The sequence below is a fragment of the Ranitomeya variabilis genome, chromosome 6 (assembly GCF_051348905.1).
Source record: "Ranitomeya variabilis isolate aRanVar5 chromosome 6, aRanVar5.hap1, whole genome shotgun sequence".
Lineage (NCBI taxonomy): Eukaryota > Metazoa > Chordata > Amphibia > Anura > Dendrobatidae > Ranitomeya > Ranitomeya variabilis.
In genome coordinates, this window is record NC_135237.1 from 427,868,070 (window position 1) to 427,880,502 (window position 12,433).

General features: G+C 47.7%; 2 protein-coding genes across 5 annotated transcripts in view; both read left to right on the forward strand.

The window, feature by feature from the left end:
• OSBPL1A (oxysterol binding protein like 1A) overlaps positions 1-12,433 on the forward strand; it is a 253,732-nt gene that overhangs the window by 132,060 nt on the left and 109,239 nt on the right. The window lies entirely within an intron of this gene.
• Positions 2,242-8,881, forward strand: LOC143782124 (uncharacterized). Its single transcript, XM_077269250.1, has 3 exons — positions 2,242-2,611; positions 2,686-3,755; positions 8,809-8,881. Exons 1-3 carry the CDS (start codon positions 2,390-2,392, stop codon positions 8,879-8,881), a joined length of 1,365 nt encoding a protein of 454 aa, XP_077125365.1. The 5' UTR covers positions 2,242-2,389.

Genomic DNA, 12,433 nt, shown 5'->3' on the forward strand with positions numbered 1-12,433 from the left:
AATGGCAGCAGAGCTGCAGGGAATGGATCCGTCCTGCTTCCTGTCTCACACAGCAGCGGCTGAATGACATCATCATTCAGCGCCGCGGCTCTGCAAGATAGGAAGCTGCCGGCGATGATAGCGCGGCTTCAGGATACCATGAGGTGTGTATGCAGAGGTGAATGGTGCTGTGTGTATGCAGAGAGGTGAATGGTGCTGTGTGTGTATGCAGAGAGGAGAATGATGCTGTGTGTGTATGCAGAGAGGTGAATGGTGCTGTGTGTGTATGCAGAGAGGAGAATGATGCTGTGTGTGTATGCAGAGAGGTGAATGGTGCTGTATGTATGGAGAGAGGTGAATGGTGCTGTGTGTGTAGGAAAGGGCAATGATGGGGGTGGTGGGGCAGAAGGCAATGATGGGGGAGAAAGCAATGATGGGGTGGTGGAAAGTGCAATAATGGGGGTGGTGGGGAGGAGGAAATGATGGAGGTGGTGAATGGGCAATAATGGGGGGTGGGGAGGAAATGATGGAGGCGTTGTAATGGGCAATGATGGGGTGGTGGGGCAGAAGGCAATAATTGGGTTGACAGAGGGCAAAGATGGGGAAGAAAGCAATGATGGGGCTGGTGGAAAGGGCAAAAATGGGGTGGTTGGGAGGAGGAAATGATGGAGGCGGTGTAATGGGTAATGATAGGAGTGGTGGTGGAAAGGGCAAAGATGGGGATGGTGGGGGAGGAGGAAATGATGGAGGTCGTGGGATGGGTAATGATGGGGTGGTGGTGGAGAAGACAATGATGATGGCGGTGGAAAGGACAAAGATAGGGGAGGAGGAAATGAAGGTGGTGAAATGGGTAATGATGGGGTGGTGGGGGAGAAGGCAATGATGGAGGTGGTGGGGAGGAGGCAATGATGGAGGTGATGAAGGGGCAATCGTGGGGGGGGAGAGGGCAATAATGGGATGCGGGGGGAGGAGGACAATAAGGGGTGTGGGGGATTGGGATGTGAGGAAGGGGGATTTTTAATGGATTTAGGAACAGGGGAGGTGGAGGAAGACGTTATTATCTATTATGTCTAACACAGTCCATTAGTAGAAAGTGTACTCACTTATTATGTATAGCACAGTTAGTTTCCTCTTTTATGTATAACACCGTCCCTTATTACATACCATCCTCTCTAGTTATATATGGTGCCTCCCCTTATTATATAGCTTTCTTTGCCATTATGTACAGTGCTGTCTCTTACATAGTGTATTCTTGTTGTTTTTGTTATTTACAGCGCCCTCCTTTATTACATAGTCCCCTCTCTTCAGGGGCGTAACTACCGCGGTCGCAGCGGTCGCCATTGCGACCGGGCCCCGCAGGTCAGGGGCCCCGGGTTGGCAGGTCAGTGCAGGGCCGGACTGGCCATCGGGCACTTCTGGCAAATGCCAGAAGAGCCGGTGCCAGTAGTGGGCCGCCGCCGCATTTAACTATACCGGCGTCTATGACACCGGTATAGTTCAATGCAATGTGGAGGAGAGAGCGTCTGCTGACGCCCCCTCTCCCATCATTCCCCGCTCTGCCTCTGACAGTACACTGCGGGTGCGCGATGACGTCATATCATCGCGCACCTGCAGTGTCCTGGCCAGACTGCAGCCGCCAGGAGCAGCGCGGGCAAAAGGAAAGGTGAGGAGTTTTTCTCTATCCCCATGATGGCACCACGGAGAGAGGGGTCCGCCCCCAGGGACAGGAAACCTACAGGTGAAAAAGGGCGTACCTCTCTCCCACATCAGTTGGTTTCCTGTCCCTGACGGGGAACCTACAGCACGTACCTGAAGGATTCTTCGTGGAGTTCCAGGGGCTGATGCAGTCGACTTTCTAACAGGGGGCGCCCTGTTACGGCTGGATCAAGCGGTTTTTTCCTCTCTTTTTTCTCCCTTTCCTGAAGCACCACCACAGGGGTCGGCGGGCCTCATGGGTGAGTGGAGGAAGGCAGTGAAAGGATCCAGTCTGCCTTCCATGAAAAAAAAAAAAAAAAAGAGAGGGGGGGTAAGGAGCAGGTGACGGCGGTCACCGGAGGACTCTTAATGATAATATGGAGGTAGCGGCGGCTATCTTTCCATAAAAGGCCAAGTAAGACGGGCCAGAGGACACCGGCGTAATTACCGGTAAATCGGTGTGGGCGTCGGTAATGGAGCGCTGGTGCGCTCACCGGCGCCATCATCGCGAAAACGCAGCGCTACTGCGCGCGCGCCGGCGTCCCAGTACATTCATTCCCTCATGTGAAGCTGGCAGAGAACCGGAAGTTGGGCGGGCGCATGCGCAAACAGTCACTTCCGGTTTCGCCGGCACTAATGCATAAAAGCAACGCCAGCACAGGGAAAATGGTGGCAAATTCAAACTCCAAGTGCACCTTACAGTGCGGAGGCCACCATGAGCGAAAGCGAGCAGCAGGTTATGCAGGAAGCCGTCCAGCGATCTCCTGAGCAGGCACAAGTGCAGCGGCGTCTGCACCCACAGCAGCAGCGCAAAGGAAACTCGTCCTCTGTACAGCGCAGCAGCAGCGGACGATCAGAGTCTCAACGCAGTCGGGGGTCTGCAAAAACCACACGGCCGGCGACGATTCCAGCGGATACAGTCACCAGGCCTGAGACGGTATCTCTGATCCACAGGGGGTGAGTGATCTACGTGAAAGTGCTGACTTTAATGTAGGGCTCTTTCTGTTCTAGGGGAGGAAAAGTACAGCCAAAACTAAGCACAGAGAATGTGCCATATGTTCAGACGAGCTGCCTTCCTCCTGGGAGAAGAGACTATGCAGCGTCTGTATAAAAAAGACGATTCAGGAGGAAACCCCATCATTTGCATCCGAATTAAAGTCACTAATAAAAAGCCAGGTGGAAAGTGCCATTAAAGGCATTAAAGCCACAAAGAAAAAACATAAGAAAACACCTGAGTCCCCCGTATCCAGTGCGGACGAGTCAGAGAGTGAACTATCTGACTCGAATAATTCGTCAGATTCTGACACCTCTTCAGTATCCTCTGAGGGGGGGCGCAGTTGCTTCCCTATCGAGGAAACAGACGCTTTAGTGAAAGCGGTCAGAGCAACAATGGGTCTAGTGGAGGAGCGACCTAAAAAAACAGCGCAGGACATAATGTTCAGCGGTCTGGAACAAAAAAGAAAAAGAGCATTTCCAGTAAATGAGAAAATTCACTCTCTAATTAAAAGAGAGTGGAAAAAACCAGACAAAAAAGCTCTCCTCACCCCCAAAAGAAAATACCCGTTTGATGACCCAGCCTGCTCATCCTGGAGTAAGGCACCAAAATTAGATGTGGCCATAGCAAAGGCCTCAAAAAAGTTTGCCCTACCTTTTGAGGACATGGGTACCTTAAAAGATCCGATGGACAAAAAAGCCGAGGTTTTTCTAAAAAACTCTTGGGAAGCGGCAGGAGGCGGACTTAAACCAGCGGTCGCGGCCACCTGCACAGCTCGCGCGCTAATGGTGTGGCTTGAGCACTTGGATTCCCAATTAAAAGGAAAAGTCTCTAGAGACACGATTCAAAAATCAGTGTCCGTAATGAAAGGTGCAGCAGCCTTTTTGGCGGATGCATCTGTAGACTCAGCCAGACTAGCAGCCAGGGCTGCCGCCTTTTCGAACGCCGCAAGACGTGCCCTGTGGCTAAAATGTTGGCCAGGGGACCTTCAGACAAAGACAAAACTATGTTCAATACCCTGTGAGGGGGAATTCTTGTTCGGCACAACGCTAGATGACATCCTCGAGAAAGCCGAGGACAAGAAAAAGTCTTTCCCTGGTTTCCCCAACCAATCATACAGACGTTCCTTTCGGAATAAAAAATTTATGCGGAGAAAACCTCCGAAAGGGAACAAAGAAACATGGGAGGAAAAAAGAAATAAAACCAGAGGGTTCCTATTCAACAAACCCACTCCCGACAACAAGAAAACTCAATGAAGGTGTCCCCCAGGTTGGCGGGAGACTAACAGAGTTCCTCCCAGCCTGGGAAAAAATTTCAAGCAGCCCCTGGATACTAGGCATAGTACGAGAAGGGCTCAAGCTAAAGTTCCGCATTCCCCCCAACAACCTCTTCATGGTGACACCACAGAGACAGTCTCAAGAACAGTCGGCTCTTCAGGAAGAGATTCTAGGCCTAGTCCAGAAGGAAGTCCTACAGGAAGTCCCTCACCAGGAAAGAGGCATGGGCTTCTACTCTCCCCTCTTCCTCCGAAAGAAGCCAGATGGATCATACAGGACAATAATAAATCTCAAAAAGTTAAACAGTTTTCTCGAGATCCCACACTTCAAAATGGAGACAATAAAATCTTGCGTAAAAATACTCTTTCCCAGGTGTTTCATGACTGTTCTAGACCTACGAGATGCATACTATCATGTACCGATCCACAAGGATCATCAAAAGTACCTCCGGCTGGCAGTGAATATCCAGGGGGAGGTGAAACATTATCAGTTTCGGGCCCTCCCTTTTGGGTTAGCTATCGCACCCCGGGTATTCACGAAACTAATGTCGGAAGTGATGGCTCATATACGAGAGCAGAATATCCTGATAGTCCCATACCTGGACGACCTCCTTGTGGCAGGGACATCATTCCATCACTGCAAACAGCAGTTGGATTTGGTTATGACTTCTCTGTCAAGCCTAGGTTGGCTGTTGAACCTTACCAAATCCAAAGTAGTCCCATCACAGGTACAGGAGTACTTGGGGATAGTCCTCGACTCGACCACACAAACGTGTTATCTTCCTCAGGGGAAGATTCAAAAGATGACACAGGCAGCGGTACAGTTGTCATCATCCCCAGTCACCACACTCAGGAAAGCCATGTCCCTGCTGGGCTCCATGACATCCTGTATCCCGGCAGTGCAGTGGGCACAATGCCATTCCCGAGACTTACAATGGGAGACTTTAAGTTCAAGCCTGTGTCTGGGAGGAAATTTAGACGGGCGGTTAAGCATATCACCAACTACGATACACTCCCTACAGTGGTGGGCAGATCCGATAAATCTTACCAAGGGGGTCCCCTGGTCACTACCAACAGAGAAAATCCTAACGACCGATGCAAGCCCCTGGGGGTGGGGTGCTCATATAGACGGTCAGGTGACACAAGGGAACTGGAACAAAAATCAGGAGCTAACCTCATCAAATATGAAAGAACTGCTAGCGGTAAAACTCGCCCTAATACACTTCCAAAACATCATCCGCTCCCACCACGTAAAAGTCTTTTCGGACAATCAGGTAGTGGTAGCATACCTAAACCACCAAGGGGGCACCAGGTCACAAACACTGATGGAAGAAACCCGGTCTATCTTCTACATTGCAGAACACAATCTGAAGTCCCTAACAGCCCTTTACATAAAGGGTTCAGAAAACCAGACCGCAGACTTCCTCAGCAGAACACGCTTGAGACAGGGGGAGTGGGAGCTGAAACAGTCGGTATTCAACCAAATAGTGAAACGTTGGGGAGAGCCAGAAATAGACCTATTTGCGGACTTTCAGAATCGGAAAGTGAGGAAGTTCTGCTCAATCGACCCCCGGGGAGGGCCAGTAGCTCTGGACGCTCTCACAGTCCCCTGGAACTATCGCCTCTCCTACGCGTTCCCTCCAATATCCCTCATTCCCCTAGTCTTGAGGAAAATTCGGGAGGAGGGAGCAACAGTGATAATCATAGCTCCATTCTGGCCTCGCAGGATATGGTTTTCTTGGCTGAGAAAGATGTCCTTAGACAGTCCGTGGGTTCTACCAGACACGCAAAATCTGTTATCCCAGGGCCCAGTGTGTCACCCCAATGTGAAAAGCCTACATATGACAGCCTGGCTTTTGAAAGGAAGCTATTAAGCAGCAAAGGGTTTTCATCCAACCTGGTGTCCACATTACTACAGAGTAGGAAACCCGTAACCACCAAAATATACGGCAAAGTGTGGAAAAAATTCATGTCTGTATCAGGGGTTGACCCAGGGGGGGAAATCCCAATAGATAAGATTCTCGAATTCCTGCAAAAGGGTTTGGAAAAAGGGCTAGCTACGAGTACTCTAAAAGTTCAGGTAGCAGCCTTGGGAGCACTATATAATTATGATCTAGCCAGAAACCGATGGATCGTGAGATTCATCAAAGCCTCGGGTAGATTAAAACCGGTTCCTTTGCATAATGCCCCTCCATGGGATCTAAACCTTGTTCTAAATGCACTAACCAAATCTCCTTTTGAGCCCTTGGCAGACGCACCCCTAAAGATTCTATCTTTAAAAACAACACTCTTAGTGGCCCTAACCTCAGCCCGTCGCGTTAGTGACATACAAGCATTGTCCGCGGGCCCTCCCTTCACTCAAATTCTTGAGGACAGAGTCATTCTAAAAACGGACCCGGCTTACCTCCCAAAAGTCGCGTCTCAATTTCACAGGACACAAGAGGTCTCCCTGCCCTCATTCTGTCCCAACCCCAAGAATGAGGGAGAAAAAACACTACATACCCTTGATGTTAGGAGGTGCCTACTCCAATACTTGTCAGCCACTAGAGAGTGCAGGAAGGATAGGGCTCTGTTTGTCTGCTTCCAGGGTCCACGGAAGGGACAGAAAGCGTCAAAAGCTACGCTAGCGAGGTGGATAAGAGATGCCATCGCCCTATCCTACTCTTCCAGCGGGACGGCCATCCCGGAGAATATAAAAGCGCACTCGACCAGAGCAGTGGCATCATCCTGGGCGGAAAGAGCGGGCGCTTCAATACAACAGATATGTAGAGCGGCCACTTGGTCTTCCCAGTCTACATTTTTCAGACACTACCGCTTAGACTTGACCTCCTCTGATCTTACCTTTGGTCGAAGGGTTCTAGAGGCAGTGGTCCCTCCCTAAAAAATTACAATCTATGTAAATCTCTCCGTGGTGCCATCATGGGGATAGAGAAAATCGTAGTTACTTACCGATAACGGTATTTCTCTGATCCCATGATGGCACCCGTATATTCCCTCCCTTTTCACACACAGGTGTGCACACTATAATGTATAGTTAGTTACCTTTAGTCACGGTGCATCTGTTAAGTAAAAAATTGTTAAGTTTAATTTGTGTAAATATCAAATTGCAGCTGAAGTTCTGTATAAGGCTCTGTTAACCAACTGATGTGGGAGAGAGGTACGCCCTTTTTCACCTGTAGGTTTCCTGTCCCTGGGGGCGGACCCCTCTCTCCGTGGTGCCATCATGGGATCAGAGAAATACCGTTATCGGTAAGTAACTACGATTTTTTTTTTGTTTTTTTTTAACTGGACTGTGGGGCCATTATCGGGGGGGGGGGGGGGGGAGAGATGAGATGTGCGGGCTCTGCTGTATATATTCCTGTGCGGGCTCTGCTGTATATATCCCTGTGCGGGCTCTGCTGTTTATATCCCTGTGCGGGCTCTGCTGTATATATCCCTGTGCGGGCTCTGCTGTATATATCCCTGTGCGGGCTCTGCTGTATATATCCCTGTGCGGGCTCTGCTGTATATATCCCTGTGCGGGCTCTGCTGTATATATCCCTGTGCGGGCTCTGCTGTATATATCCCTGTGCGGGCTCTGCTGTATATATCCCTGTGCGGGCTGTGCTGTATATATCCCTGTGCGGGCTGTGCTCTATATACCCCTGTGCGGGCTGTGCTCTATATACCCCTGTGCGGGCTCTGCTGTATATATCCCTGTGCGGGCTCTGCTGTATATATCCCTGTGCTGGATATACCACTGTGCGGGCTGTGCTGGATATACCACTGTGCTGGATATACCACTGTGCTGGATATACCACTGTGCTGGATATACCACTGTGCTGGATATACCACTGTGCTGGATATACCACTGTGCTGGATATACCACTGTGCTGGATATACCACTGTGCTGGATATACCACTGTGCTGGATATACCACTGTGCTGGATATACCACTGTGCTGGATATACCACTGTGCTGGATATACCACTGTGCTGGATATACCACTGTGCTGGATATACCACTGTGCTGGATATACCACTGTGCTGGATATACCACTGTGCTGGATATACCACTGTGCTGGATATACCACTGTGCTGGATATACCACTGTGCGGGCTGTGCTGGCACCCAACACCATGTTGCAGTGCAGGAGATTCCTGCGACAGTCCAAGGCGTATCTAGGGGAAGGTGGGGGGGGGCGGGGGGGGGATTGAGGCGGGGGGACCCGGGGGGGGGGGGGGGGCCCATTTGGAAGTTCGCACCAGGGCCCATAACTTTGTAGTTACGCCACTGCCTCTCTTGTTAGATGTAAAATGACTACTGATGGAGGAGGCGGTGACCAGACCATCAGCTCCTCCTTTAGAAAAGGTTTCCCATGCTCCATCAGCCATCATTGCATTATGCAGCTAACAAGACAGGACGGTATGTAATAAAAAACCAGGGCTCTCTAAAATGCGATCTATAAGGGATGGTACTGTACATAACGAGAGGGCACTGTATAATAAGGGATGGCAATATACATAATAAAGGAGACCATGAAATATATATCTATATAGCTAGCTTTGCCGCCTTAAAAGGAGGGGGGCCCATACACATTTCCTGCACAGGGGCCCCCAAGCTGTCTGTGTCCGCCCCTGGGTCCTGCATCTCTACACTGTTGGCACAGCCCCAGTCACTTATGATTCTGCCGAGCAGTAGAGTTCAGTGATCAAACATTGATGGTTTTTGCTAAGGACAGACTGTCATTTTTGTTTTCCTGAAGTCCTTAGTTTTGATCAACTGATGAAAGCGGACTTTTCAGCTCCGTCATGTCCATGAATAAGCTGTAAACCTAGCTTTTATAAATGGCGTTGACCGTATTTTGCTTACCTGTTCCCTACCAGACAAGTTGGGAATCTTCGGCCACTCCTGCAGCTTGTGAGTGTGTGCGAGAGTCCTGGACTTGATGTGTCATGATCCGCTCAGGACTCAGGAGTCTTTATAGATTATGACATCCTCTGCCGAGAATCTGAGACTAAAAGATATTTTAAGGCAAATAATGTGGACAAAAAAACTTTAGGAAAATGTATTCTTTGGAATGATTTGAAATGAAATCTTTGATAGAAATGTATGTAAAGGATGTTTTCAGCCTTAGCAAAACTGAAGATCCTCTAGCTGGTGCTGTGACGCTATCTTCTCCGTTGGTCAGACATTCATATCTGAGATTTTTCCAGACACACTGTTCTGGGTGCACAAGCCATAGTTGACAATCAGTGTATTGTGTGCGAAGCACAATGAGGACTTTCAAACAGCTTTGCATTCTTAATGATGCTGAGAAGTTTCCATCTGTTCTCATAGGTGTCGGGCTGGTATTGAGGCCCAGTCATAAGTTTTTTATGGATTTGAATGCTCACTATAGGAAAATAAGTATGCAGTTTGACACACACCTCATCATATGATGCAGCCAAGGATTGGAAAACAGAAATTGGGAAAATTGTATTTCGTATTATTATGAAATTCCCTGGTGGTATAAATTGGAGATGTCAATATTACAAATTTTAATACACTAGGGTAGAATATTGCGTTAATAGTCCTATTGTTAGTGTTTCTGTACAGCATGCACATTATATATAGCTTTTCAGCACACACTGCTGCATGCACACAGCTCTGCAACATACATACACAGCTCTGTTACATACACTCTTGGCTCTGTTTTTCAACACCCTTTTACTGTGTATATACACACACGTGTGCTACCACATCTTCAAGCTCCTACCAAGTTGATAACCTGTGACTGATCACCTTCAGCTAGTCAGTACCTGCAGCTAGTCAGTACCTGCAGCATTTGTTCACCTGCATTGATGTGCAGGCATTGGCAGCTATCTCTCCTGCCCTGCACTGATCAGACAGATCATTGTGGGCCTGGAGAAGAGTAAGCTGTAACACTGAGTAATCAGGAGGGACTCTGTTGGCATTCTCTTCGATCATAAGGAGCTGCTTCTAGAATATAAAATACGCTTTTTCTAAGATTTATTTATTTTTTGCAAAAAAGCGCATAAAAAAGTGACTATTTTGTGTTAGAGATTTGAATACAGTTTTAGCTTGGATGTAATTTGATGTTTAGCTGAATAGCAGTCGACAGCCCTTCGGATGTTGCGTTACAGCCTTTTTTTAATTATAGTTAGACATGTTGAGAGAAGGGTTTTGTTAATTAGTAGCACGTGGCGTAACCGTATGTCAAGTACTGCAGCATCAATTATTCTCTCAAGATGTTATGAGTCATTAGTCTTTTTCTTAGGGTGTTGTGATAAAAATTGGAGTGTCTCATCAGAAAAGGATTTGTGCTACCTACAATATATACATGAACACAGTGCTCAGCATAAATGAGTACACTTGTATATCACTGAACACAAGAACAATTTCTAAAATTTTAATAAGATTGAGTTTCATAGAACATTTTTTAACCCATAACATGAAAGTAAGGTTAATATAATATTCATTACTAAATTTTCAGTTTTACACACAACAGGCAGGTAAGTATCAATTACCTGCCTGTTAGTGTTTAAGCATATTTTTTGTTCTTTGTAAAGTGCTGACTACTCCCATTAAGCTACATTCCCAGAATGAGCTTTTCATAACTTTTGATGTTGCAGGTTTTCGCCACCAATAAAGTAAATTTAGGTTTTGTTTTTTTCATTGCATTTTTGAATTTTTCTTTTACATGCATTTTTTTGTTAATGCGTTTTTGATTCTGCATTTTTTATCTCTTGTTAGTATATCCTGTTTTAAAGCTGCCTTGTTTTTGATTCTTCCTGGTATTTGGCTTTAACAACTTTAGTGGAAAACCCCTTTAAATAGAGACATCTACAAGATAACTGTAAAATGGACAGTTTGGGATCTATAAGCTGTTTACACTAGCTGTACATGTAGCTGTCTAGTGAGCACAGTTGTCTCTGTGTAATGAATGCACTTTTCATTTTTCACGACTGTTCCGTTAATAATCTGTTTCAAATTATGTGGAGAGGCAACAATAGATGAATGTGCACTGATATATCAATAAATGTACATGTGCAATTGAGAATCTCTTGCTGTTGTCTTTTCGCTTGCGATCAATGCCAGCACTACTTGTAGGTGAGCGCCCTCATTAACTGTGATGTATGTAAAGAGAATCTGTCACCAGGTTTTTATCAACCCCCCTCTGAGAGTAGCATGATATAGGGGCAGATATCCGGATTCCAGCGATGTCAGTTACTTGATGCAGTTTTGGGGAAACCACTTATCTGCTGTAGATTACTGTAAAGGCCCCGTCTCACATAGCGATTTACCAACGATCACGACCAGCGATACGACCTGGCCGTGATCGTTGGTAAGTCGCTGTGTGGTCGCTGGGGAGCTGTCACACAGACCGCTCTCCAGCGACCAACGATCAGGGGAACGACTTCGGCATCGTTGAAACTGTCTTCAACGATGCCGAAGTCCCCCTGCAGCACCCGGGTAACCAGGGTAAACATCGGGTTACTAAGCGCAGGGCCGCGCTTAGTAACCCGATGTTTACCCTGGTTACCAGCGTAAATGTAAAAAAACAAACACTACATACTTGCCATCTGATGTCCGTCAGGTCCCTTGCCGTCTGCTTCCTGCTCTGACTGAGCAGCCGTACAGCGAGAGCAGAGCGCAGCGGTGACGTCACTGCTGTGCTCTCACTTCTCACTGTACGGCCGGCAGTCAGTGAGAGCAGGAAGCAGACGGCAAGGGACCTGACGGACATCAGATGGTAAGTATGTAGTGTTTGTTTTTTTTTACATTTACGCTGGTAACCAGGGTAAACATCGGGTTACTAAGCGCGGCCCTGCGCTTAGTAACCCGATGTTTACCCTGGTTACCAGTGAAGACATCGCTGGATCGGTGTCACACACACCGATTCAGCGATGTCAGCGGGGCCTCAACAACCAAAAAAAGGTCCAGGCCATTCCGACACGACCAGCGATCTCACAGCAGGGGCCTGATCGCTGGTACGTGTCACACATAGCGAGATCGCTATGGAGGTCGCTGTTGCGTCACAAAACTTGTGACTCAGCAGTGATATCGCTAGAGATCTCGCTATGTGAGACGGGGGCTTTACCAGTTTGCCTGATGCTGATCTTTGTATAACTTTGCCCATACCACTGATTGGCAGATATCTGCCTATACAGAGTGCACACACAGCTGCCAATGGCGGGGTTATACAGAGCTCATGAATATGAAGGACTACATGACCACAGGTTCACTAGTCCTGTAGTGATAATCTCTTGCTGATAAATTGCTGGAATTAGTCTCTGCCCCTACATTATGCTGCTCTCTGACTAGGTGGCAAAAACCTGGTGACAAAGTCCCTTTATTAATCCAGGGCATCCTTTTCAATCTGCTTTTTTCTGGAAATTATTCTGAAAAGCTGTATGTCAATGCTTCAGTTGTTGTAAGACTACATATCCCAGCAGTCACACAGGCTTCATTTACAGGTAGCCTTTCTCTCTTCTGTGTTATAGATGT